General features: G+C 34.7%; 2 protein-coding genes across 2 annotated transcripts in view; both read left to right on the top strand.

The window, feature by feature from the left end:
• LOC126853359 (discoidin domain-containing receptor 2-like) overlaps positions 1-11,087 on the top strand; it is a 73,206-nt gene extending 62,119 nt beyond the window's left edge. Inside the window, exons 6-17 of the mRNA XM_050599011.1 lie at positions 422-586; positions 1,029-1,162; positions 2,199-2,406; positions 3,238-3,333; positions 7,181-7,356; positions 7,425-7,599; positions 7,702-7,964; positions 8,254-8,391; positions 8,881-9,188; positions 9,383-9,617; positions 9,788-9,937; positions 10,234-11,087. Coding sequence (XP_050454968.1) covers positions 422-586; positions 1,029-1,162; positions 2,199-2,406; positions 3,238-3,333; positions 7,181-7,356; positions 7,425-7,599; positions 7,702-7,964; positions 8,254-8,391; positions 8,881-9,188; positions 9,383-9,617; positions 9,788-9,937; positions 10,234-10,383 — 2,198 coding nt within the window. The 3' untranslated portion in view covers positions 10,384-11,087. The remainder of the gene's footprint in view (positions 1-421; positions 587-1,028; positions 1,163-2,198; positions 2,407-3,237; positions 3,334-7,180; positions 7,357-7,424; positions 7,600-7,701; positions 7,965-8,253; positions 8,392-8,880; positions 9,189-9,382; positions 9,618-9,787; positions 9,938-10,233) is intronic.
• Positions 11,088-13,552: 2,465 nt separating this feature from the next.
• Positions 13,553-15,894, top strand: LOC126853385 (uncharacterized). Its single transcript, XM_050599063.1, has 3 exons — positions 13,553-13,710; positions 14,534-14,653; positions 15,080-15,894. Exons 1-3 carry the CDS (start codon positions 13,656-13,658, stop codon positions 15,202-15,204), a joined length of 300 nt encoding a protein of 99 aa, XP_050455020.1. The 5' UTR covers positions 13,553-13,655; the 3' UTR covers positions 15,205-15,894.
• Positions 15,895-25,857: the final 9,963 nt, after the last annotated feature.

Genomic DNA, 25,857 nt, shown 5'->3' with positions numbered 1-25,857 from the left:
GTGAAAAATGATTCTTTTTTAATTATAGTAATTCTTTTAATTATTATAATAATAATTAGTGTAATAAGGAACTTGCACAAAAGAAAATATCGTGTCTTTTTAAATCTAAGATATATACAAAAGGATTTAGATAATTATTCATTGGATACATCTCCTTGATAAATTCTTCGTATTGTAAGACGCATACAAACACACACATACACACTTTTATTTTATATACTTTTTATTCGAAAGTTCCAAAACAACGCGCAATCATTTAGCGTAGGAAAGAAAAAGAACATCAACGAAAGACAAAACACAGCTAATAGCACGCTGCAAAGTCAGGTGTAACGTAAAAGTTTGAAAGAGAGACGAGTGTGTTTTAAAAGAAAACTACTCCGTCGTACCACGGTAGTCACGCGAAAAGTTTCTTCTGTTTTAGGTGGCATCGTAAGCTACACCACACCAGATGCTTCCATATCGGATCTCATTGATATTTCGTACGACGGTGAGAAGCAGAATAAGTTATTGACGAATGGCTTAGGCTGCTTAGTCGATGGCGAGGTCGGCGCGGATAATTACAAGCTGGACTTGGGAAATGGAAAAGGTAATCGGTGGGTGGATACACGAGCGGAAATGTCAAACTGAAGATATCTTTTAATAACTATCTATTAAGACCGTTTCCGGGCAAACCTTATTTGTTGAAAAAATCCATGATTCTTGTATTTGATGATTATTAATCCATTAAAAATATAATTTTTTTGCCCGCATTCAATATATATGCTTCATTGTCGAAAGCTTCGCTCTCAACGTATTTTAATTACGTTTCGTAACTTTGTTGCATGAATTCAAAGTGAAAAGTTTATCTTTCATGATATAAACTTTCTCCTTTTACGTTTTCCCCCTGTCAATAAAGATAACTTTAAGAAATTATTGCCACATATAAACTTTTGTAATACAATAATTGTATTTGTTTACTGTCATAGAGAATTACAACAAAGTATAGTTTATTGCGTTTTCTATGAACGTGTTTCCTTTATTGGCTGCAGGCCCGGGCTGGGTTGCTTGGCTTCGTGATGCCTTCGAGAAGAACTTTGTGGAGCTCATCTTCGAGTTCGAGGCAACGTTGATCTTCGAAGCGGTACACATCTATACCAACAATTATTTCTCAATGGACGTGCAGGTAATCTTCAATTCGTCCTTGCGTTTTCAATTTCTTTTCTACTCATGCACTTTCATAAATCCTTCTTTCAAAGATGAAATTAAAGTTTAACGACAGTGTGCTTAATAACATATGTAACTTTTCGCAAAATATTTCATAATCATTAATTTTGCAACAATACTCATTTTTACTCATTAAAATATCTGAAATTTTTTAATATATTTTTGAAAACATCTATATCTCTCTACATTTTTAATTATGTATGTAACTAAATGAAAAAAAAACCATATCACATCCAAAACACTGATAAAACGTTTCAAGATATGATAGGATTTGACGAATGTATTTATTAAGATTTTCATCAATTTCATTAAAAGGATTTAAATGATGATTATTGCTTTCTGACAAATTAAACGTGAATGAAACAATTATACCGCGTATTAATGCAAATGTCAATTAAGATGATGCCAATTAGATGTCTTTAAAGATAAAACAAAATATTCATGACAAGAGAAATATATTACCTCTTTTTATAGATGTCATTTGTAGATAGCGGTTTGCAACGTACATTTATAAATGACATGATTAACGATTTATTTCATGATGACAGTTATAACATTTCTTTGATGTCAATGCCCTCACACAGTCCGTGGCATAAAGAAATTTTTACTCTATCAAAGTACATTGATCACAAACTGTTACAATAAAAACGAATGTAAGCACAAAAAAGAATAAAAAGAAGCTTTAGCACATCTCCTTTTTATGTCCTCTTTCATAATATATTAAATATTATGAAAGTTCTCCCTCTCTCTCTCTCTCTCTCTCTCTCTCTCTCTCTCTCTCTCTCTCTCTTTAGCTCTCTTTTTCTTCTTTTTCTATAAATTAAAAAAAAAAAAATTAACAATAAAGTATTAATATTTTTCACTTTTCACATAGAACAATTCTCTCTTTTAATGTCTTTTACAAAAAAAAATTAAAGTTCTTTTTCTTCATCTCTCGAGCTACTCTTCAAAAATAGTATATATACATTTCAATGCGAGATTGATTCGCACAACAGGTATTTTCAAAGGCGGCTATATGGTTCAGCAATGACGGCAACACCTATGAAGAAGAACCGTTGCTTTATTCTTATATACCGGACTTAGTGCTGGAGAATGCGCGGAACGTTTCCATCGGTCTTCACGGACGACAGGGAAGTCTTCTCAAGCTACATCTGTACTTCGCCGCACGGTGGATCATAATCAGCGAAGTAACGTTCGACGCAAGTGAGCTTCCTCTGTCTCTGTAACATTTTATGGAACAGCTAGACAAACAATAAGTTTCCTTAGTTTTTTACATTACTCTTTTCGCGTCGCATTGTAAGAAACAGTCTGTCATGTTCTTCTAGATAGATCCCGCGAGTTTCCTTGAACGCCTTGTATATTATTTGACCTGACCTAAATATGACGTGAATAAGAAGAAAGAACTTATACCCATAAACGAGCGTATATTCAAGCGTAATTCAGAGAGATTATGATGCTTCCAAAAATCTTGTAATGAATGTTATAATTCCCGCTGAATTATCTCGTTCTCCTTCGCGTGTATCTACCCACTTCAATTATCGTTTAATAACCATCACATCTTCTCGTCTCGAATATCCGCGGCGAATATTTTTCCAATTTTACCGCACTAATGACCATTTGAATTAACGATGTCGATATGTAACACACGTACGATAATCCCATTTAAATCTCTGCGCGGATATGCACGCGAAATATGTAATATTTCTCGATTACAGATATACATAAGACCGAAAAAAAAAATTTTTTTTATTATCTCCCGCTATTAAAATAATAATAATAATTACGTTTTGTGTATTTTGCTTTTCTAAAATAAAATATAATCTCAATTTTTCTATAATTAATATAATAATATTAATTCCATGCGTGTGTGTGTGCATGTTTACTTTTTAACACACGCAAAGATTAATATCGTTTCTTTTATTATTATAAAAACTTTAATGATCCACGTTTGAAAACATTTGCATTTTATACGAGTTTCTTCGCAAATCTTAAAATTTGCCATAAATTTTAATTAGCTACATTTTCCGCTTTCAGCAAATCCCTACGAAAACACTACTGAAGAGGCTGCGTCCGAGTTCAGCAACCGGGAAATTCCAGTCAACCCCGAAGTGGATCTCAACTTACAAACGAGTAAGTAACTTACCGAGAGTGGCATTTAATTCGTATCAATCTCGTTCTAATTAAGCACCGGATACTAGAAACTTTTCATTTCTCGTGCCGCATGCTTCTAAGTAGACGGTTATAAATTCACGAGAATACTTCATACATTTAATATCTTACGTTTTATTTGCGCATCGTATAATCTCGGGCGTTTCTCACGTAATTAGACTACATATTAATACTTTGTGCGCTTGCACGCACGTTTATTTTGAATATTATATTTACGACCAAATTCTAAAATTTAATCATCGCCAGTTCAAAATTAATTTCGTATTTAATTATTGGGTAGATATATATATATACCAATAAATGTCACAAGCAGTTATTTATTGATTATTTAATGCTACTTACATTAACTGTGACGTTTCTATGTTTTAATAATGATATTGTACACATGAATTTAATCTGTGGAACTTAAGCAGTATTTGAAAGTTTAAATCTTAATTAATACGTAAATAGCCAGCATATAATAAAAATAAATTTTTATCGTCAAGACAAGTAAGAATCTAACAATATTCTACAAGCTCATTTATGTGCGCGTGTTTATCTTATTAAAATAATAAAAAAAAGACATTAAAAAATCATTATTTTAAATAATTACTTTTTGTTGATAATTTGATTCATTATGCCTAATATTTATCGGAATTTTATCTTTACCTTTTTAGATGATTTAGATGATTAGATTCATATACATATAATTGAATAAAGAAATTCGCAAATATATACGCGCATTAAGTTCGCTTTGAGACTACACGACATTTATTCAGCTAGCTTTGTAAGCTAAGCGAAGCCGTTATTCTTTGCCAAGAAGAAGATGCGATTAGGAAAGGTCATTGTCCGACGAATAGAAGAGAAAGAAATGCAGCTACACTTTGTAATTTACGTAGCAACTCCCTCGTAACGTAAACAATTAGTCGAGTTAAGAGGTAGTGTTTGAGAAAGGAAGAGAAAAGTGAGGTTGACTCTGGCATAATTACATATATCTCGTAATTTGTGTCAACAACAAATCCTACGCTGCACTTCCCGCAGACCGCGAAACAAATTTAAAAAATGTATTTTCCGCTCAAATTATTGAATGTATTTTAGTCAAAAGAATTGCTCATCCAGATGAAAAATTAAAAGCCGTTGTACAGAGACCGACAAATAGAAGTAAGGAATATTGACAAGAATATAATGCGTGTAGGCGCGATAAATTCCGACATATTAAAGTATTTTTAATTGGAACACACTTTATACACGTTTCTACTTATAACATGTACACAAATAGTTTTAATCAAAGCCACCAGTTTTTTTTTTTTTCTCCGATACGGGGAATAAACAATTACATTAGCTTTTTCATCCGCGCAATGTGTCCTAAAACGTGTGATAAAAGTGCACAGAAATGCGCGTCGGGACTATATTAGAGAAGGAAAAAAATAAATAAAACACAATAATTTGTCGCCCGAATAGACGGAGAAGCGTGCATAAATACGGAAAAGGAAATTACGTTACGAAAGGGGGACGAGAAATGAGAGTAAAAAATAAAAAAAAATCTTATAGAGCACAGAGTGACGGGGGAGGGGGAGGGGGGGTTGAAGGAGGTACAGATAACAGGAAATGCAGCGGATAAATGAGGACGCGAGAGGATGTTGGGAGGAAAAAATACTCGATTACGGTATAATTACGGTCCTCTGATATACTCCACCGCCAACGAATCCTATCCTCCTATAACCTCCCTGCCCCCCCCCCTCCTCCTCCTCCTCCACCTCACCGGACGAAAAAATAGACTGAGCACTTTCCCGGGGTTTACCATTATAAATAAAGGAAACGCGAACGGTCCTCAAATAAAACAGCCGCGAAATCGCCCACCGCGCAAATGCGGCGTTAAAAAAGATGGCGCGAGGGAAGGGCGACAAGGAGTTGAAAAAAAAAGAAACAAAGTAACTAAAAACAACATGTAAACCGAGCGACCGCTTTACGGTGGTCTGAATTCAAAAGGACGCGGCAGGTGTGGTGTCGCCTTTGCTAATATTTATGTATATTATATAGTTTTTGTGCACGCAACTTTTTATGTAATTTACGAGAAGAAAAGATAAAGAAAGAGCAACGCTTTCATAATTCAAGCGCCGATAGCCGTGCGATCGATTATGCGGATTAGCCAATGTTTGATTCGACAGAACGCAAGGGAGGATTAGAATCATAAAAGAATGAAAGAAATAAGGCAGACGAGAAAGAGAGAGAGAGAGAGAGAGAGAGAAAGAGGGAGAAACAGACAGAGCAGTCGATTCGATAATTACATATCTCTGAGATGGATTGTGCAAACGTCAAACCTTACTCTTTTCATCCTCTCTTGATTATTGATATTTTCTCCGATTGATTGCAAATAAAAATGTAGAAGTAAACAATAATTATTTAATCGAAGAAATAATAAAGAAAGACACATAAATGCGCATATTGTAAAACTCTTTTATTTATTATCGGATTTTTGAAATGTCAGCAATGTCATTTGTACACCGCCAGATGTTAACAATATTAGAATATTGGAATATTAAAAACGATTATTGTGGTGATATTAATTACATATACAAGGTGATATTAATTACATATGCGAATATTTTAACGTGTTTATAAATTTAAATACGAAGAATATAAAGATGTTTTGATTTTATGAATTTTCATTATAAAAAGAGTAGAAACTTTTATTTTAAAGTAAAGTCTTCTCTTTCTACTTTATTTTAATAACAAACTAAAAAGTTTCGTAAAACGGATACTTGCTAAAAGCATATGGTCTCCGTAGATATGCGCGAGAATGGGTTAAGCAAGATAATAGATGATGAATAGATACTAGATGAAGAAAAATGAAAATAAAATTGATTCGGATGCAACAACATCGTGTCAAAATGACATTCGGAAATCCAATACGCGCGATACATTTGCTAAATATGTTTTAATGCTCAAAGAAAGCAATGATAAGCTGACTGCCACCGCTCGATCGAAAAAGTAGAATAAGCCACGGATACGTGTAGGCAATCAGCGTGCTGCATTGAAGAGAAAAACAAAGAACCAGAAATTGTATAATAAAAGGGGAAAAAAACTAGGTAAATATCACGACAGAGTCCAATGCTATACATGTGCATAATGCCAAATCGCGAATACAGTTTTATCTCTTAATAGCGTTATCCATTGTCCCCTCAAAAAACAAAGAACCGTAAAAAGAATTAAAAAAAAAAAAAAACGAGGAAAGCGGGAAAGCGAACGAAGGGGATACGCATGAGCATAAGAATGGAAATTAAAAACGTTTCCGCGCTTCTCGGGCAATTTTCTTTTTCTGTACAATTGCACGATGGAAAGAGGAAGCGTTCATTTAAAATCCAGATTTTTCTCGTCCGCGTTGGTGCTCTTGCGACGAACCCTTCTCGAATTAAGTAAAATTGGCGTTTACAACAATGATTCGTCACGGTTTTCCACCTGGCCTATTTGGCGCTTATTCGAAGAAAAGTCTCGATTTTTATCACGCGAGCGCCCGTTCGAGGAACTTATTTATTTCCATCACAAAAAATGTCACAGTCGTACTGCCATAGCTTATTTAGGGCACATGTACGACAAACTTAGTTTTTGCAATGTAAATCAATAACAATTGTTAAAAAAAAAATTCCACCTTAATTTACAATCAATAAAATGGTTTCTCTCGGTTAAAATAATTGTTTCCAATTATTGGCTAAAAGGAATAAAATTTAAATGTAGAGACAAATGTATACTAAAAAAAAAAATTTTTTTTGTTATTATTTGACTCAACAATGATGCTGTATGTCCCGCGTATCTCTATAAATTCGTATAGTTACAGCATCAGGAGATGGTCAAGAATATTTGGAGGTACTGATAGGTGTCCTCACTGCCATTATATTGTTGCTCTTATTGGTCTTCTTCATTATCCTATTTCTAAATCGACGACAGAAGTTGCAGAGCTCACCGACAGTATTGAAAAATCCATTTGGCTTCGCCATAAATATGAAGGTAAAACAAATTACGCTTGCTCATCCCGCGGGACAAATATGTAATAACTAATTTACGTTTTTTTACAGGGTCTACTTTTAAATTTAACGCCCGGCGGAATGCTGACAGCGGAAACCGCCAATCACGTTTCACCTGACGTGCCAGAAGACGTCAGCATGCACGAGTCACTTACGATGGAACAATTTAATTCGCCGCTCGTCAGTCCGCAATACAAATCTACATACGCGATCGTAGCAAATTCTGGTGAGAATAAACAGCTTATCGTACATTAGTGACAACGGAAAGCGATAAATAAATTGATCACGAGAAATGAAAAATGATGAGACATTTTTTTTTCTTTTTTAGAATCTTCGAAGGATTTCGAAAACATAGAAATACCGGAGGAGAATGTGCGACTGGACGCAAGACCGGAATCTGCGATCGGTCCGTCTAGCTGTTCCTCGTCACCGACTAACTCGCCGGCTCGTCATTCCCAACATTACAGGACCCTTCAAAGTTATAGCAGTCCAACTAGGAAACTCAATATCGCGGTTACGCCGAATCACCAAAGGGACGTCGATCACGTTCACTCAAAACGCTGGCACACAGCGCCAAAGGAAAAGCACAAGGTACACATTTAGCTGCGTATTTACCATCATATACATACAATTTAACAGTGCATTTGACTGATTGCGCGAGGGCAAAGGAAAAGTATGTTGCATCCACGAAACCGGAAGTCAAACTACCGCTACTTGAAACTCTCTTGACCTCCCGATGCCAGATTGTAATTTAAGTCGGTTTGTTTAACTTGTTGGAAATAAATTTACGTTAAAAGTAGAAGTGGATGGGACGCGAGAGCGGCGGTGAGACCTCAAGATTATATAATAATCGATAATTAAACGTGCGTCTCATTTACAGATACCAGCGCCAGTCGTCAGTTGGAATATTGCGCCCAGTATGAACAAACCGTACAAATGCAAGGAAATTGAGCCAACTAATATACCTCGTCAGTGCCTACGAACGACAGAAAAACTTGGCTCGAGAAACATAGGAGAGGTATAATATTCTTTGCAAATTGCACATTATCGCGTTAGTAATAAAGGTTATTCGAGATACGACTTTTTTCTTTAACTAAATTTAATTTATAAAAAAAAAAAAAAAACTGAAGAAAAAACTTGGGGCATTAGTTCATATAATTACATATTTGAGATACAGCACGTGCAAAAGTGCCCGCAGTTACGCGCGTTTCTGAATCTACTTACACCTAATGGTAGTTGCGGGCACGATGGCGAAAAATTCAATTTACATATTTATCTAAACAACGTAATTTATCCAAAACATACGTACGCACTTTACTGCAATCTTGTTATATTTGTTTCTTCTGGTAATATTTAATAATTTCAAACACGTGTAAAATAATCGATAAATTTTTATAAATATTTTTTAACGATGTGCAATTTGATTAATATTATTGAAATAAAGGAACCATATATGTGCGATATTTTTTTACACGTCACAGGAATATTGAAAATATTTGCTTTGCAGGCTGTAATATGCGAGGCTGTCGGTCTAGACGAGGTTGTATCTGACGCTCCCAGATTAGTCGTTGCCCGCGTACCCTTGTGTACCAGCGATATTCGAACAAATAGCACAGTCGAACAGATGAGAGAAGTGCGATTTCTGTCGTGTTTATCCGATCCGAATGTGGCACGTGTATTAGGGGTTTGCACTGTCGAGCCAGTGCCATGGACGATTATCGAGTATACAGAACTCGGTGATCTGGCTCATTATCTTCAGTACAGTGTACCACTCACGGGAACGCTCAGGCCAAACTGCAATCTAAAGACCCTTAGGTAAACTTGCTCTTAGAATAAAAAGTGTCTTTTCTTTTGACGATCGAAAAGTGAAGCATTTTTTTACTTTTCTCATTAAAAAAAAAAAAAATACAAATTATGATAAGAAATGTGTGATGGAATATCGTGTGTAAAATATAAACCTATCTCTGTAAAATAATTGCATAGAATTGTAAATTTTTTATTATTTCCAGTCAAAGTTGTCTGCTGTATATGGGTACACAGATAGCATCCGGCATGAGATTCCTTGAATCGAAGAATCTGGTGCATAAAGATTTGGCGGCCAGAAATTGTTTGGTCGGTCGCTCTTACACTGTCAAAGTGACTGACATAGCCATGTGCAGCGATCTTTACAAGAAAGATTACAGCGATATAGGCGGCAGACCCCCCGCACCAATTAGATGGTTACCTTGGGAAAGCATTCTACTAGTAAGACTATTAAAATATCTTTTGATTGTTCATGATTATAAAATTAGGCTGCTATACATTTTTTTAATTATATAAAGAATGTCCCGCAATTTGCAATTTTAATTTTAATTCTCTAATCAATTTGCAATCAATATTTAACGTAAACATCAAAAGAGCCGTTTAAATTTCAGGATAGGTATACATGTTCGAGTAGTATATGGTCTTTTGCCGTGACACTCTGGGAGGTAATGAGTCTCGCTAGGGAGAAGCCCTTTCAACATCTGTCAAATGATCAAGTTATTCAGAACGCTGAGCATATGTATTACGGAGGAGAATTACAGGTGAACGTTTATCACAGCGATTACTTTACGATTAATCATTTTTCAGAATTTAATTTTACTCGAGGATTTAATCTTAGTATATATTACAAACTAGCCAAGTTTTGCGCCATCAAATTTCTCACATATTGCATTTATTCGTTTTTTTATTTACTAAAAACACTAATATATTATAAAAATAATTATTGGCATAAAATAACACAATTAAAGTTGACTTTGCAAAAGTCGTGAATGAAAATTTCACGAAGCTTTTCCTCCTCCGTAGCTTCTTGTTTATTTTTAAATATTTGTATTTACAGGTACTTCTGCCGAAACCAACAATGTGCCCGGAAGAAGTCTATCGGATGATGTGTTCATGTTGGAGAAGAGACGAGACATCGCGACCAAATTTCAAGGATATCTACACGTTCCTCAAAAACATAATAGCAGACTATCGACCCGGTGCATAAATAATCTCGGTTAACTGTGATACAGAATGAACTAATAATCTCTTTGAATATGAATGACAACACACACACACACACATACATCGTCGGGAATATTTCAAGCAGGACGGAACGTTTATACGAGATCGTTATAGATTCGCCAGACATGACGCCTCGCGAATCAGATTCTCCAGAAATGTACAATCGTTAGTTTTAAACATACGTGTATCGAAGATGCTGGACTTTGTGTCTCTTTTCTCTCGCAGAAAAGTCGACAACAAATGCAGAGAATTCGCGCTGCGAGCGCAAAGCTCAGCGGCGATTAAAGATTATCATCCAAGCAAATTCTATCGCTGGTAATCTGTTATCCAGACGAAAGTAATGGCGATAACGGATATCGTAATATCGAAATGCCAAAGCAGAAAGCACGAGGGGAGAGAAATGTATAATTATCGTGCAAATATTAGATTTATTTTCTTTAGATATTCAAAAATTTTGCTGTTCTTCGACTCGAGTGTAAAGTCGCGTCACTTTTGTCTGGACGTCTAATGAAATTTCATTTTCTAGTCACTATGAATCTTTAATTCTCACGAAAGTGCTATCGTGTACAGTATTCTAGCATAAATAATGTGTAATATGTACGTCACTATGCTCAGTACTGATAAAGTCTATCCATTTGTACATATAAAGTTTAAGTCTTAACATTAGATAAATGGGAAATTTTTACGGCAGTAGATGTCACGACAGCTGTTTTCCTTTTTCTTTTATGTTATTCTGTTTATTCTTTTTGTCTACAAATTTTACGATACGCAGGAATGGCTCTAATGTAATTATTATTTCGCTTTAAAATTCGTGACTAATGGTGTGAGTTAATGTGGCTCGATTGTAAAAAGTATCCGTAATAATAGGCACGAGCAATATTTGAGAAAAGTTTAGACGTGTTTAGTGGATTAAATACAGATATTATGGCACGACATAATTTTGTTAGCTTACCGTCTTATGCCCTAAAAATTTCAGCTGAGTCAACAATTGTACATTCAGTAGTAAGTACTTATTATTCCATTTTTCTGTTTATAAATTTAAAACTATATTAAGTGGTGTAGACTTGAAGTATGTTCTTCCCAAGAACGCGTAATATAAATACATATCTTCGCTCGTTTTTATTTAAAAACGGAGAAATGCTAAGAACATCTATATAGTAAGTATAATGGAGAAAATTAATAAAGATTTAAACAAAAAAACGCCATATATTTGTTGAAATTTTAAATTACAAATACACTTAAGTATATCGAGGATAGCAATACAAAATGAAAATTAACATACAGATAAAAGAATAAAACACATTTACTTTTTTTTCATGATAAAGAATATTTTAATTTATTTATTGCATTATATAATATTTTTATTATAATAACTTTTGCTATATTTATTCATATTTGTAATTAATTTGTATTTTAATTATCTTTTAAAATATGTGAATAAGTCCAAAAATAATAAAATGCAACTTGTTCTTTGAAAGAATTAATTTAAAGAATTAATTTAGGCAAAATTGCAAACTTATAATAAATACTTATTGTTTTCCTTTGAGTGGCCTACAAAAAATTCTAGATAATTTTTATCATAATTATTTTCGATTTAGTAAAGATTATGTAAAAAAAAACAAAATCAATTTCGATGAATGATAAACCCAGAGTGCTTGTTTTCAATTATTTTTTTTTCAATAATAACTTAAAAACTCCGTCGTGGAGGACCTGATCTGATTGATTGCCAAAAGTTTTCTGAACTTTTACTAATGGGCTTTATTTAAAGGAATATCTATATTAACACAAATAATATTGGTATATTCGGCTAGAACATTGAAGAAAATTGTCAAATGCAAATAATGGAAAATTTTGAACGTCAAAAGATTAATAACAAAAGCTGCTCAAGTTTAACATGATCATTTTTACAGTATTTTTTAATAATATTATTTAAATATTAAAATTCTTAAAAGTATTAAAATTAATATAATTTTGAAGAAAAATCACACAGATAGATAATCGTTTAAATAAACGTCTTCTATTATTTTTATATATTAAATTCACTACCTGAAATTATATTCATATATTAGAAAACGTCTTATGCAGTATAAAATATGTAGCTAATTATTTTTATTTTTTCTGCATAAATTTTTCCTTGATTTTACAGAAGCTTTATCGCATTTATTTATTAAGTTTATCTATCTCTTGCAATACATATGGAAAATTTCCCACTGTACATAACTGAGTACCATTCTAAATAACAATATAAGAACTGAATATTACATCGTTTGATAAAGATTAATAAACTTGGAAAATCAATGTATGATCTCTGTGGTGTCGTTGCACGATAAAAAGATTATACGATAACGAGACCAGCGAAAGATTGATAAACTTATTATGTCATATTTCACAAATCAGATTAATATTAGAGAATAATATTTGTCTAACGCACTGAAGATAATTAACTTGATTTTAATCTGTTTATATTTTTTAATATACATCAGGTAGAAAATATCTAAGACAAAATGTCATTGCATATAAGATCAATAAGAATGGAAAAAAAATTAATGATATTTCTATTAGAGTAATGATTATATTTAGCACTAAATATGAGACATAAAATCTATATCTACAAACATCTGCTGCATCCTTATTTAAAAATATATCTAATTCAGTTAAAGAGAGAGAGAGAATAATATTATATGCATTGCCAAGAATTTATATAATGGATAGAAAAAGATAATTTAAAAAGATAAAAAAGAACCATACAGTTTGAAAGCCAATTACACAATTACATAGGGAAAATGTTGTCTTGTGCATTAAAATGAACTCTTTTTGCTATGACATAATCGGCTCTACAAACTTTCAACTGTTATCTGCGGTCAACTTATCAATAGTGTAAAAGAATTACGATGCTGGTACTCTACACATTTCACGAATAACTGAAAAGAACAAATTTGAAAATCCCCTAAAGCAATTTTTCCAGTAATTTTCCTAAGAACATATGATTATTATCATTCGATGAATCACGAAGATGCGAATCGCAACGTTACTTCTACATTGCAAAAACGAAAAAGGAGATAACGTATATCACGGAGAGCGATATAGTGTCGTGTGTGCGTGCCATTTATTTTAACGTATGTGTGTATGTATGACATGTAACGCCGCGGTCGGTTGTGTTTATATAATGGTGGCGTCCCAGGAAAGTGAGATCATTGAATCGTCGGCTGTCAGAATCACACGCTACACTCCGAGACACTCTTACTCGCCAAAAAAATGAGATCTTGCACGCTCATATTTATCGCTCTCGCGACCGTCCTTCTCTACACCAGTAAGTAAAATACTTTTTTATGTAAAATAATAAATTACATCATATAACTAATAGTTTTACAATGTCTAAACACATAAATATGTATTTTTTAACACATAGTGATTTTTGAAACAAAAGAAACTAATTTTAATTTGTTTTTTTATTTAGAGATTATTATTTAATGATAATAATAATATTTTTTCACATATATGCATTAATTTAATTTTATATTTTGTTGTAGTAATAAAAATCATAAAAGATTTTGCTAAATATTTTACAAACTTACGATTGAATAAAATTTTTTTGTCACTATTTTTTATTTTCATCTTTTTATTATTACATTTATTCTCTTCATTAGAAAAAAATTTTCCATTACTTTAAAAGTTAACTTATGTATTTTTTTTATATCACAAGTCAATAATTCTTTGTAAATACTTGCATATCAAAACAAAATAAAATTGAGATTTTTGCCCTGTAAACACATAACACGCACACATATATACATATGTATATACATAGGAAATTTTATTTTTTTTTAATTTTATCTAATATTTAATTATTAATAATTATTAATTATTAATAATAATTATTTTTGAACATCAGTTCTAATGTAAACTTTATTTTATCTCAGCAGTTTAATATTTAACAATACTTAATTGTCATTATATTAATTATACAAAAAATGTTTGTTCTAAAAATAATAATTAATTATTTTGAAATTATTTTTTTAAATAATTAATTGTTTTTGAAACGTTAATTGGCATAGTCTTTGATTCTCGGAGGAACGAGAAAAAGCGGTAATTGTCAAAATGCAATCTCAATAAAGACGTAAATTTATTTTCAGAATATATCAACGCATTGGAAATATGTTCTCAAGAAAATTGTCTTACGCCTGATAAATGCGAGGAAACAATAAAGAGTCAAGTTTTGTGCCATGAACAGGGTACCACATGCTGCAGTATAGGTAAGTTCTCACTTTTATTAGACATTATTACACTGTCGCAGTTATTGTTAAAAATATTAAAAACTGATATAAAACAGGAAAATACATAAAAAATTTCAGATTACGTATAAATTAAATTGATAAAGAATAAAAAAAGGTGACCAGTATTTTTATCCATATTTTAGAATAATAGTTTATACTAATTCAAGTCCAAATCAAAATAAATCGAGATAATAAAGTTATTCAGAAAAATGATTTGACAAATCTGTGGCACCCAACTTCAATTTTTAGAGTGATAGAACGAATTATTATTTTATTATCATACGTAAGAAACATTGAATTTTTTTTCTTGTGCGACAGTGAAATCTTCAATTCTGAGAAGTTGCATTTCGACACGTCCTGTTACAAAATTTTCTTTTTTAAAAGATGAATTCTTTATCATTACAGTTAAATCAGAGTTCAGAACCCATTGCCGTCATCATAGTGGAGAATGCATGGATGCATGCGCTTCAAGACTGCAACAAAACGCGGTCGACTGTCCGAACAATCAAGTTTGTTGCGTTTTGGTTTAAACAGCTTACTGAAGCTAATAATAACTAGTCAAAGAATAATCTCTCTCTGATTACAACGACAAGTTTTAGTTTAGTTTTAATTTAATTATATGACACACAAAATGATAAAAAAATCACTTAATATCAAATCTCTTGACAAGAAATAAGACAGAACAAAAAATACATAACACATTTCTTCTTATAAAAGAATATCTCTTTTAATAAAATAAATGTATATTGTTTTCATGTAACATGGAAAAAATGAGCTTTATTTGATTATTATGAGAATTTTTGATTCAGTTAAGAAGAACTTGAAAAGTTCATTAAATAATATGATTTAATACGATATATGTCACGAATAGTATCTATATCCAATGAGATATACAAATATATTAGAAATAAATTTATTCATTATATACATAACTAATATAAACTTTGCTAACAAAATAAAAATGTGTCTTAAACCTCTTGTTATAAAAGTTTCACTTTTATCAATTTTGATAAGAATTAAAAGAATAATGATAAGCCAATGCTATTTATCGATTCTAATAAATTTTTCAAGATTACACCCACATTATTTTCAAAATAAATGGCATGTATGTTCAATATATGAAATTATTTAATTAAAAATTTAATCTAATGTATATGTTTTTCATGTAAAATGTAATTGTAAACATTAACAATTTTTAATAAAAATCTCTTATATTCATATATAGCTAAATTTATTCCAATCTACCTTATACATCTAATCTTTGATCACATTATAATTATTATTTATATGATATCTAATACATGATAGATGACTAATTTGTCGAAAATAACATGTAATTGTAATATAATCAAGAATCAATTAAATCTTTAAATAATCCACTCTTAGAAAAGACATAAAATCGATATTCGCAAGTATTGTTGATACTTTTTAGCAACGATTTATGACGCAATATTTATTATTAATATACAATTATAGAGCTTAATAAGTTTCGTAATAATGTGAATAATCGCGACCAAAAAAGTCATTAATAAAATTATCAATCCGCCTGCTATTTTGTTGTGCGTTCTTAATCCGAATCATGATTATATTGTTAAAAAATTGAATAATAAAGCATATCGGATAAAATGTAGTTACATCAAGTATTTTTAAGAAAATAATTATTGTTTATAAAGAGAAAAAGAGAGAGAGAGAGAGATCGCGACAAAACAATAATTCACAATTTTAAGTTTAATAATTTCAATTCTTTATTAAATGTGTATGTCACACAAAGTATGCGCTTCAAAATTCTTTATGATATAATTACGTATTATTTAAAATTTAAAATGTGTGAAAGATAGTTAATTATTTGTCATATCAAATTATTTTCGATACTTATCGCGATCGCATTGAGTAGAGAAATTTGATGGAGTGTCTCGCGTTTTACTTCCTTACTGTTCGAGTGTCGCCGTAAGAATAATAAAACCATAACACGTAAACAGTAGCTAATGTTTACATCGTCAAGGCTGTATGTTGTTGATATGAATTCGTTTGCCGAAATATTTTCCGTGACTATGACGTATATATACAAACGGAATATTAAATTATACATGTGTTTTAAATTATAAAGCAATTATTAAATTAATAATTAATATATCACAGAGCTTATCGTTAATTATTCGGATCCGCGTTTCGACTATTTTATTGCGCGTTTTCAATTCGAATCATGTTTAAATCATCGTAAAGTCGAATGATGAAACATTGAACAAAATATATTTAATTTTAAAATTTTTTTAAAATAATTATTATTTAGAAAGGAAAAGAGAGGAGGAGGAGAGAGAGAAAGAGAAAGAGAGAGAAAATTAATAATTATATCAAATTATTTCCTTGATTTTTGTCGCCGCTGCGTGCTAGTGTAATATTAAATTTTGGATTAAAAGATACGGACTATCTCGCAGTGGTACTAAAATATATGGTAATTGCAATTTTGAATATCTTTATATTGATTCGGATTAAATTTTTCATTTAAATTAGGATAGAATTCAATGGAATTGAAGAAAATTAAAAGCTGCTATTTTTAATACGTTATTCTTACGTTCCTCGAACAATGATAATTTGAAGGAGAAGTCAGAGGAGAGGAAAAGGATAAGAGAAAACAAGGGAAAGGAGAAAGCGAGCAAAATATACCGTAAACTTTTATCTGGAAAGAAAAGTTGCCCGGAGCAGAACTGAGGTGGTTGACAAGGGGTCGGTCAAGGAACAACGTATACAAGAGAGGCGACCTAAAGAAGGACAGAAGCAAATGAGTGAGGGAAGTAAAAAAATAAGAAGAGGGGAGGTGTAGGAGAAGAGAGGGATAAGCTTCGCCATGAGCGATGCAACCAAAATATGCAATAATGCATATTTTTGTTTATATATTTATATATATATATATATTTATATATATATTTATATTTGTGCACTAATATGCAAAACTGTATTTGTTAGTTGACGATTAAGAGTTTCACGCAACGAAGAAGAAGGGAGAGAAGTTAATATAAAATATATGAAACACGATAGTTTGTTCTTCTTTACAATTAATTGACATTTTCATTCGTTCTTTATTTCTCATTTTGATAATTAACTTTGAAAGAAATGTACAGATAAATATCAAGAAGCTATACGAATAAAACTTTTAATATGAAAAACTATACGCAATAAAAATAACTATATACTTTCCATCTTTCCAAGATACAAGTGAAAGATCCTGCGCTACAAACAACGCGACAAATGAAAAAAGCAGGTGTAAAGCTGAAGTGGATAACATGGTTATTACATGGCAATAAAGAAGACAAGCTGGAAAATGAGATATGTTAAAAGGTCGCAGGAGTCGGCTGACATTTCCATTGCACCGCAATATCGCCGTATTCTCATTTCTGTTTGAAATTTCTGTTTCTATTTTTCTCATAGCACACGCAATTGAAAAATATGCCAGGGAAAGAAGAGAAGAGAAGAAAAGCACCAAGCACTTGCGTCGCCGGAAGCGGTATACGCCGGGCAGATGCCAATATGACAGTACACGCGCAAGAGCCGTGTTCTCTTGACCCTCGGGGGGAGGGGGGGGGGAGGGAGGGTAAAAGCGCATAATATTACGTAGTGTAGAACAAGAAGAGGCGCGCATCCCTTTCCACGACTTGCGCCTGTAGCGTCAGCGAGGAAGAGAGACACCCTCAGGGTTGCTCGACCGAAGATACGAAGCGGCCTGAATGAGACTTGCGATAACGAAACGGCGATAACATATTATGGTTCGCGTGCGCGCTTTAAGAGGCGAAACGGAAAGGTACCGATGAAGAAGGAACTTTGAAGGTAAATTTTGCAAAACGCGCCCGCGGTGGTAGATTATCCTAATCTCATTATTTTTCTCGCGATAAATGATGCCATCAACCAAGTAGAATGCGAAGTTGAGGAAGGAGGGGTAGCGCACCACGCCGCGAGCGATGCAGGCAAAATGTCGGCGAGATGCGATGGCACACGTATCTGCATGCATGCATATATGCTCGTGCACTTACACACACTCACACACACATATGCATATTAATATATATATATATATGTGTGTGTGTGTGTGTGTGTGTGTGTGTGTGTGTATACGCGAGAGTCGTTTCGGGTGGCCGGTGGGTGAAGGTACGGGATCGCGGCGTGGGAGAAGAAGAAGAACGTCGTCTTTCTCTCATCCCCTTTATCTCCCCCCCCCCTCCCTCGTTACCCTTCTTCTTCTTGCGTTCGTCCGCTATCGTTGTGCTGCGAATGGTGCTCCGGGCGATAGACACGCGGTGCTGCTGCATCCCACCGTGAAGCGGTGCGGTCGTTCCGCTGCGGGCGCGGAAACGAAAGATAGCGCGGCGAGCCTGGTCCTCTCCACCTTCGTGTCCCAGTGAGAGAGATGATCGAAGGGCGAGAGCCAGAAGGGCGGAAAGAGAGAAAGAGAGAGAGAGAGAGAGAGAGAGGGATCTCTCTCTCTATGTTGCCCCGAGGGTACCCAGCGAGACAATGCGCTTCGTGATGCTTCAGGCGACTCCAAGGCACAGACCGTAGTTCTCCCTCGTTTTCTGTGCTTCCCCCCCCCCTCCCCTCCACCCCTCTTTTCCCGTCTCCCTAGGCCTCTGGCGATTCTTCGCTCTTCTCTCTCCTTGTCCTCTTTGCTTTCTCCTCCCCGCCTCGCGTTCTAGTAGTTCTTTCTCTTCCTCATCCCCGCGAGACTCTTTCCGTTCGTCATTTGCATCAACTTTTGTTGATATTGAAATTATTCTGTGTACGCGTAGATACACGCAAGAAATTCATTTTCTTCTTCTTCTTCAAAAAAAAAAAAAATTACGTTATCAAAATATAGAAGAAACAGATATTATTTTTATTTATTATTTGACACAAGTAAAAACAATCGATTTATAATTTCTTATATTACTCTAATAAAAATTTGTTTTAATCTCGTAAAAAATTAGCGAAGGGAAGAATGCAAACATTACTTCGGTTTTTCCATCGTCCCTTTAATTTATCTTAATTTTTTCTATAATTTCTTGGTTGCAATTTCATATTCAACTGCGGTCGAATGATTACAGTATTTTCGGTGACTTTATTCGGCTCTCGCCGTGTACCTCTCGGTATGTTTCCGGCGCGTCATTACGTCTCTCTAAATCTTCATAACTGTCTCCGGTATATCCAAGACGTAAAATTTCTAGAATGTCTCCCCCCTCCCCCCAATTGCAATAAAGCGTACTTCGGCGTCCTTCTTTACCGCCAGCACGCTCTTATATCTCCCTAACACATAGCCTCCTCCGTCGTTCTCCTCCTCTATTGCGTTCTCTCTCCTAGTGCACGCTTGCTTGGAGGGAGTAACGATGCCCTGGAGCGGGCCTCCGCGGCGCGGCACTGTGGCAACGATAAGCAACGAAATGAAATATTAATGAAGTACCTGAGCGCACGTCCATTTTTCGCGGGCATCTCACCACCGACGCCTCAGGTGCCGAAGAAAAAGTCGGCTGGCTCATCGGAAGTAAAAGAATCATCGCTAGAAAACAGAGAAGAGGAAGAGAAGAAACGACTGCTGTGTCATTCTCGTGGCATCAAGATTATTGCAATGTAACATTTTGATTTAACAATATCTAGTATTATCTGAAGAAGGTCGTGTCGCTCAATTCTCTCTCTCTCTCTCTCTCTCTCTCTCTCTCTCTCTCTCTCTCTCTCTCTCTCTCTTATTTATTTAAAAGAATACATATATACATATAAACAAAATATAAAACTTTTATGTCATTATTATTATTCTTATATTTTTACATTTAATATTTCTTTTTATCATATGCTATTGTTGAAACTATATGTTTAAGAACTTTCAAAAAAAATTGTAAAGTAATAGAAACGAAAAGTTGAACTCTTTATAAAGAAGTTTATAGATGAAAGAGAGAGAGAGAGAAACGCGCAGAAAAATAATGATAAAAAGAATATCGATATGTTTTATTATAGTTTTGCTAGATTTTAAAAATCTTGTATCCTAAAGACAAGCTAAAAGAGAGAGACATATTAACAATAAGATCAAGTAAAATCACTGAGAATAATTCACAATAATTTCTTTGCAATTTAAATATGGATCCATAATGATATCTACTACTAATTACATCTACTACTAATCGATGAAAATAAAATAAGTACATAAATTTCTGTAACAGCAAATTTTTTTTTTATCATTAGATGCTTCTATCTCGGCTCAAACTCATAGGTTCTCCGTATGATTCTTGATATGATAAACATTACACATTTGTTATTGATATGTAATTTTATTTCATTGCATTTCTTCAATCAAGTAAAATTTTATATAAAATTATCGTATTCATTTGTATACACGTGGCACGACAATGAGAACGCATTTATGTTACAACGATAAATATCTCTTGTGAAAGTCAAACGATCACATCCCGATTATACAGCCGGCCAATAATAATGCACCGCCTGCGTTTAGCCCTTCAGCGGAATTCGAGCGCCACATTTTCGCGAACAATATATGGAAAATAACCCATTGCGCACCTTTACCGTCGTCGCGGCAATGCATGTCAGCGGTGCTTGCATTGCGATGAATACGAAAATACCCGGGGCAATTCCCTAATTGCAGTGAGAGGCAAACGAACGGAGGAAAAGAGAGAATGAGAGCGCAAAACGGAAGAAAGAGAGAGAGAAAGATGAATACCGAGAAGGGAGAAAGAGAAAGTCGTAAAGAGAAAGCAAGATAGAAACGGGCGAGAGGAGAGAGGGATCTATTTCTCTTTTTTTTTCAGCAATGCTTCAAGCACTTTTTCTCTCTCTCTCTCTCTCTCTCTCTCTCTCTTTCTCACCTGGCACAGCCCCGTTGCCTCGCCAACCTCCGCGATGTACCATATATTCACCTTCGTTTCATCTTATCCCACTCTCTCTCTCTCTCTCTCTCTCTCTCTTTTCCCTTCGCCCGATGCTCCATGTGTCTCTTCTCTGTCGTATGCTTCGAAGCGATCGAACGCCCCCGCGAGCCAGGATGGACCAGCGCCTTTCTCGTGTGTATTACCGTCTCGCTCGATCTCTACGATTCTCACGAGTCGCCGCGGGATTTGTTGCCTATAAGCCTACAGGACTACGCCGAGGGACAGAAGAGGAAAGCAGAAACGGTCCAGCACATCCTGCCCTTCCTTCCCTCTTTTGCCCTCCTTCCCCCTTCTTTCCCTTCCTCTATCACAATTCGACATTTCGTTCGCTTCTATCTCTTACATCAATATAAACAATTTCAAAATACATTGCAATTGGTATGATTAGTAAGTCAAAGATAAGTAATGCTAAATTAATTTTAATTTCAATCTATAAGCTGCTGACTCTCACTTGCCTAGGAAAAGCAATTTACAAATCAAAATGTACTTGAACTTCCTCTTTCGTAATTGCCATTATTAAACTGATGCTTGATACTTCTTCCGTCTGCAATATCAGGAATATTAAAGAAAATTAATTCTAACATTATTTAATCGAAAGCGATAAGTAGTACGTTGTCACTCAAGTGTCCGCAATCTTCTTATCTTCGTAAGCCCGACGTGATTATCTTTTATTACTTAACAGCACGTTTTCGACCGTATGGCGCGATGATGATTCAAACTATCGACATCATCGGCGAGAAATAAATAAAAAAAAATGCATATGTATAGGATCGAAAGGTTTTGCTTACCGCAACGCTCGCGGGCAACGAGTTATCGTACGTACAAGGGAATTTTACGTGAGAAATGCGTTGACTTTTATTGCGGAATGTTACGCATATCCAGGAAAAGGCAGAACTTTAACGCTCCCGTGTAAATCTTATTCACGAAAGGGAGGAAGAAAGATATAAAATCGTGGTAAGAACTCGGTGAGTCAGCAATGGCACTTAATGGAGTGATTATAAGAGAGTTATTAGACGAGAGTCTCTCGGAGATTAATTGCGGTTAAGCCTCCTCATTAAAGCAGCGTGAATGAGTTGAAATATAGCCTATGGTGACGATAAAACAACGTTGTATTAATACACTATAATTTCTACACTCGTAAAGAATCTTTCTTTCTTTATTAAATTGTGGTCGCACGCGAATGTAAATACTATTACGTGACGTTTTTCTTTACAAATGACGTCACAAAAAATGTCATTGCTAATGCCGCATTGAGATTTTGTTTAGATTATGCCAGCTTGTAAATTAAATCACCAAGCATATAAATCACCGAGATAAAAAAAAATAGATTTTTTTAAATTATTAATTTCAATATTAAAATAACAGACATTCTGTTAGAGAGAGAATCAGCAATTGAGATCGTTTAAAAGCAATACGATATATCGATATGCATTTAGTGCCTCTAATATCACGATTATTCGCAACAGACATTCTGATTGCAGAATCGGTGGAAAATCAGCAATGCGTATTCGTAAATTTATTATAATGCGTGCAATTAGTTAATTCTATAAAATAATTCCCGCAGTATCGTGGCCAATTACGCTTCGTCAAGCATCTAACGCTCTTTATATAGTCTCTGCTATAAAATTTACTAATAACAGTGAAATTGGATACTCCCATAAAATAATTTGACCACATAAATTATAATTCTTTTAATTGAGAGTACAAACTGCAATAAAGTAACGCGCACAAATAAAACGGAATATCGAAACAGTATTTCAAATTTACAATAAGTCTCCAAAACGATATGAATGAATTACGCTATTAACATAAATCACAAATGATAAGCGCTTTGATGCGCGCGTCGATTGAAAATATTTCTTCCCGCAGCGCAAAGTCTCATCTTCCAGGATTCGTAAAGATCCGCTGGAGATGCTTAATAAGCATTGTTAGCGGGGTCCGGATCATGCCTAGGTGGGAGTCGAGGCCCGGAGCACATCCCACGGCACATCTACGCGAGCTGCCTACCTTTCTCAGGGAGCGTTCTCTCTTATCTTACATAAGTTCGCGCGGGATAAACGAGGACGGACGGCGCGACGGCGTGGAGGAGAAAAGAGAGGAAAGTAGGACGATGGGAGAGACGGCAAGTACGGATGAACGAGAGGTGAAGGTATAGCTAAAGAAAAGGAAGGGTGAAGGAGAATGTGGCTGGAGGTAGAAAAAGAAAGAGAGAGAGATAAAAGGTAAGCTACGGCGAAGGAGAGAAAGACCGCAGGGGTCGTCTGGGATCTTCTAAAAATGATTCACAGCCTCCGGTAATTTACATTCGCTTGCGTGGGTGATCGTCGACTCGAGAAGGGGGAGGCGGGAGGGGGTGGAGGGGGTGAGGGGGCCGCCGGCTGAAACTCTCCTCTCTGCCTCGACTGCCATCGAAAAGGTTAAACATACACCCACCGGAGGTCACGTAACCATCGGAGAGAAAGACCGCTCAGGCTACCTCCCCCTCGTTGGAACGCAACCTATGGCCGTTGCATGTACGTGTACTTTGCGCATGCAGAACGATATGCATGGCCCCGCGAGGACAAAAGAGAAGATGAGAAACGGAACAGGGATCCACTTTGAATCTCAAACTGATTGGCAGGTCGCGCGTAGCAGAACTTCACAGAAATTGTATCGAGCGAGAGAGAAGCGAGAGGAAATTATTTCATTTAGAGATTCGCGGTGTTTTCTCACATTCACGTGACAGACATTACATATTGCAAAACTTTTCAACTTTAGGAATTATAGAATTACGCGCGTAATTACGTAATTTTGAGCTTGAATATCAGATGAATAGAAAAAAGATCTTACTTCTCAATTGACTCTATCTCGATTCTAACAGATACTTAATTTAAAAATTTATCGTGTAGGGATTTAATATTAAAATTGAAAAGAACATACATTAATAAACGCTTGTCCATTTTCTTCTCTTTTCACGAAGGAAAATTCGACACAAAATTATATTATAAAATTTTTAATTGGAAGAATCGATCCTGATTCTGAGATACATTGCATACGTCGCAGTAGAATTTGCGCGATGATTCATATATAAAGATTGTCGGTATAAAAAAAAAAAAATATAAAAGACAACGAAAAGCAAGCCGGGTCGTGGGAAGGGGGGAGGGAGGGAGGGAGAAGAGGGTGGGCGAAGAATAAGAACGCTGGACGGATAGGTGGAGAAGCGGAACTCTCGCCTTCGGCGCAGCACGACCCGTTTCAGAGACACGTAGATTCAAACCAGAGGGCGAAGAAGACCGGGACGTGGGGGGAGGAGGAGGGGGAGGGAGAGGGAAAGGAGAGAAGGCTTCTCTCCCTAAAATATGTGGACCCACAGGCAACACTCGGACTCTTCTCGTTACATCCCGCTGGATGCTCCGGGCGTATACTGGTCTCCGCCAGAGAGTCTGTGTATATCGTATGATACAAAAACATCGCATTATTTTCCTCTCTCTCTCTCTCTCTCTCTGGACCGCGTATCCTCCTCTCCCCCTCCCGTCTTCTCCTTATTCCTCTCCTCCGCGAAGTGCCCGCGGGCATGTGACCACCATTATGCTCATCCTCCTTCCCCGATCCCTTGTGATCTCTCACCCTTCTTCGTTCTCCTTCTCGTTCTCCTCCTCCGCACAATTCTCCTTCCTTCCTCGTTCACATCCTATCTCGCGCTATTGGGATATCCTTTTGCCTCGAGAATTACGTATCCGCTAGAAAACGAGTCGAAAACGCCGCTTGCCGGCGATCGCACCACCGACTAATTAATTACGACACGACGCTCGCCCCGATCTCTACGAGTATTTCCGGATTTTAAATCTTTTTTTTGGAAATTAATTTGCCGCAGTGCGAAAAGCGTTATCGTGTTACAACAATAATGTTGCCCTTGCACAAGATATATTAAAGATGAGAGAAAAGTTAAATGTAACAATTTTGCCTGTCATGCTAAATCCATGTTGAAGTTTGTTACTTTAAGAGATAGATCAATCTATCTGTCATGTCTTTAAATAGTAACTATTCTATGGATTGAGTGTCTACATTTGTCTTTTTGTATACAGGCGTGAAATATATATAATATTATTTGACAAGCTGACTTATATATATATATATATATATATATATATATATATATATATATATATATATATAATAATAATATATATAAATAATAATAATATAACATAAATAATAATAATATATATAAATAAATAATATATATATAATTTATTTATATATATTATTATTTATTCGCATATAAATGCTTTGTGCGCGCGATAT

Source organism: Cataglyphis hispanica, chromosome 12 (genome assembly GCF_021464435.1).
Source record: "Cataglyphis hispanica isolate Lineage 1 chromosome 12, ULB_Chis1_1.0, whole genome shotgun sequence".
In the NCBI taxonomy this organism is placed as follows: domain Eukaryota; kingdom Metazoa; phylum Arthropoda; class Insecta; order Hymenoptera; family Formicidae; genus Cataglyphis; species Cataglyphis hispanica.
The sequence above is the reverse complement of the archived record's forward strand: the minus strand, read 5'-3'. Positions and strand labels throughout refer to the sequence as shown.

Excerpts from the sequence above, each read along its gene's own strand:
- LOC126853385 (XM_050599063.1), top strand. The coding sequence starts at position 13,656 with ATGAGATCTTGCACGCTCATATTTATCGCTCTCGCGACCGTCCTTCTC. Across the intron at positions 13,711-14,533 it reads GACCGTCCTTCTCTACACCA|AATATATCAACGCATTGGAA; the intron begins GTAAGTAAAATA and ends ATTTATTTTCAG. Across the intron at positions 14,654-15,079 it reads TACCACATGCTGCAGTATAG|TTAAATCAGAGTTCAGAACC; the intron begins GTAAGTTCTCAC and ends TTATCATTACAG.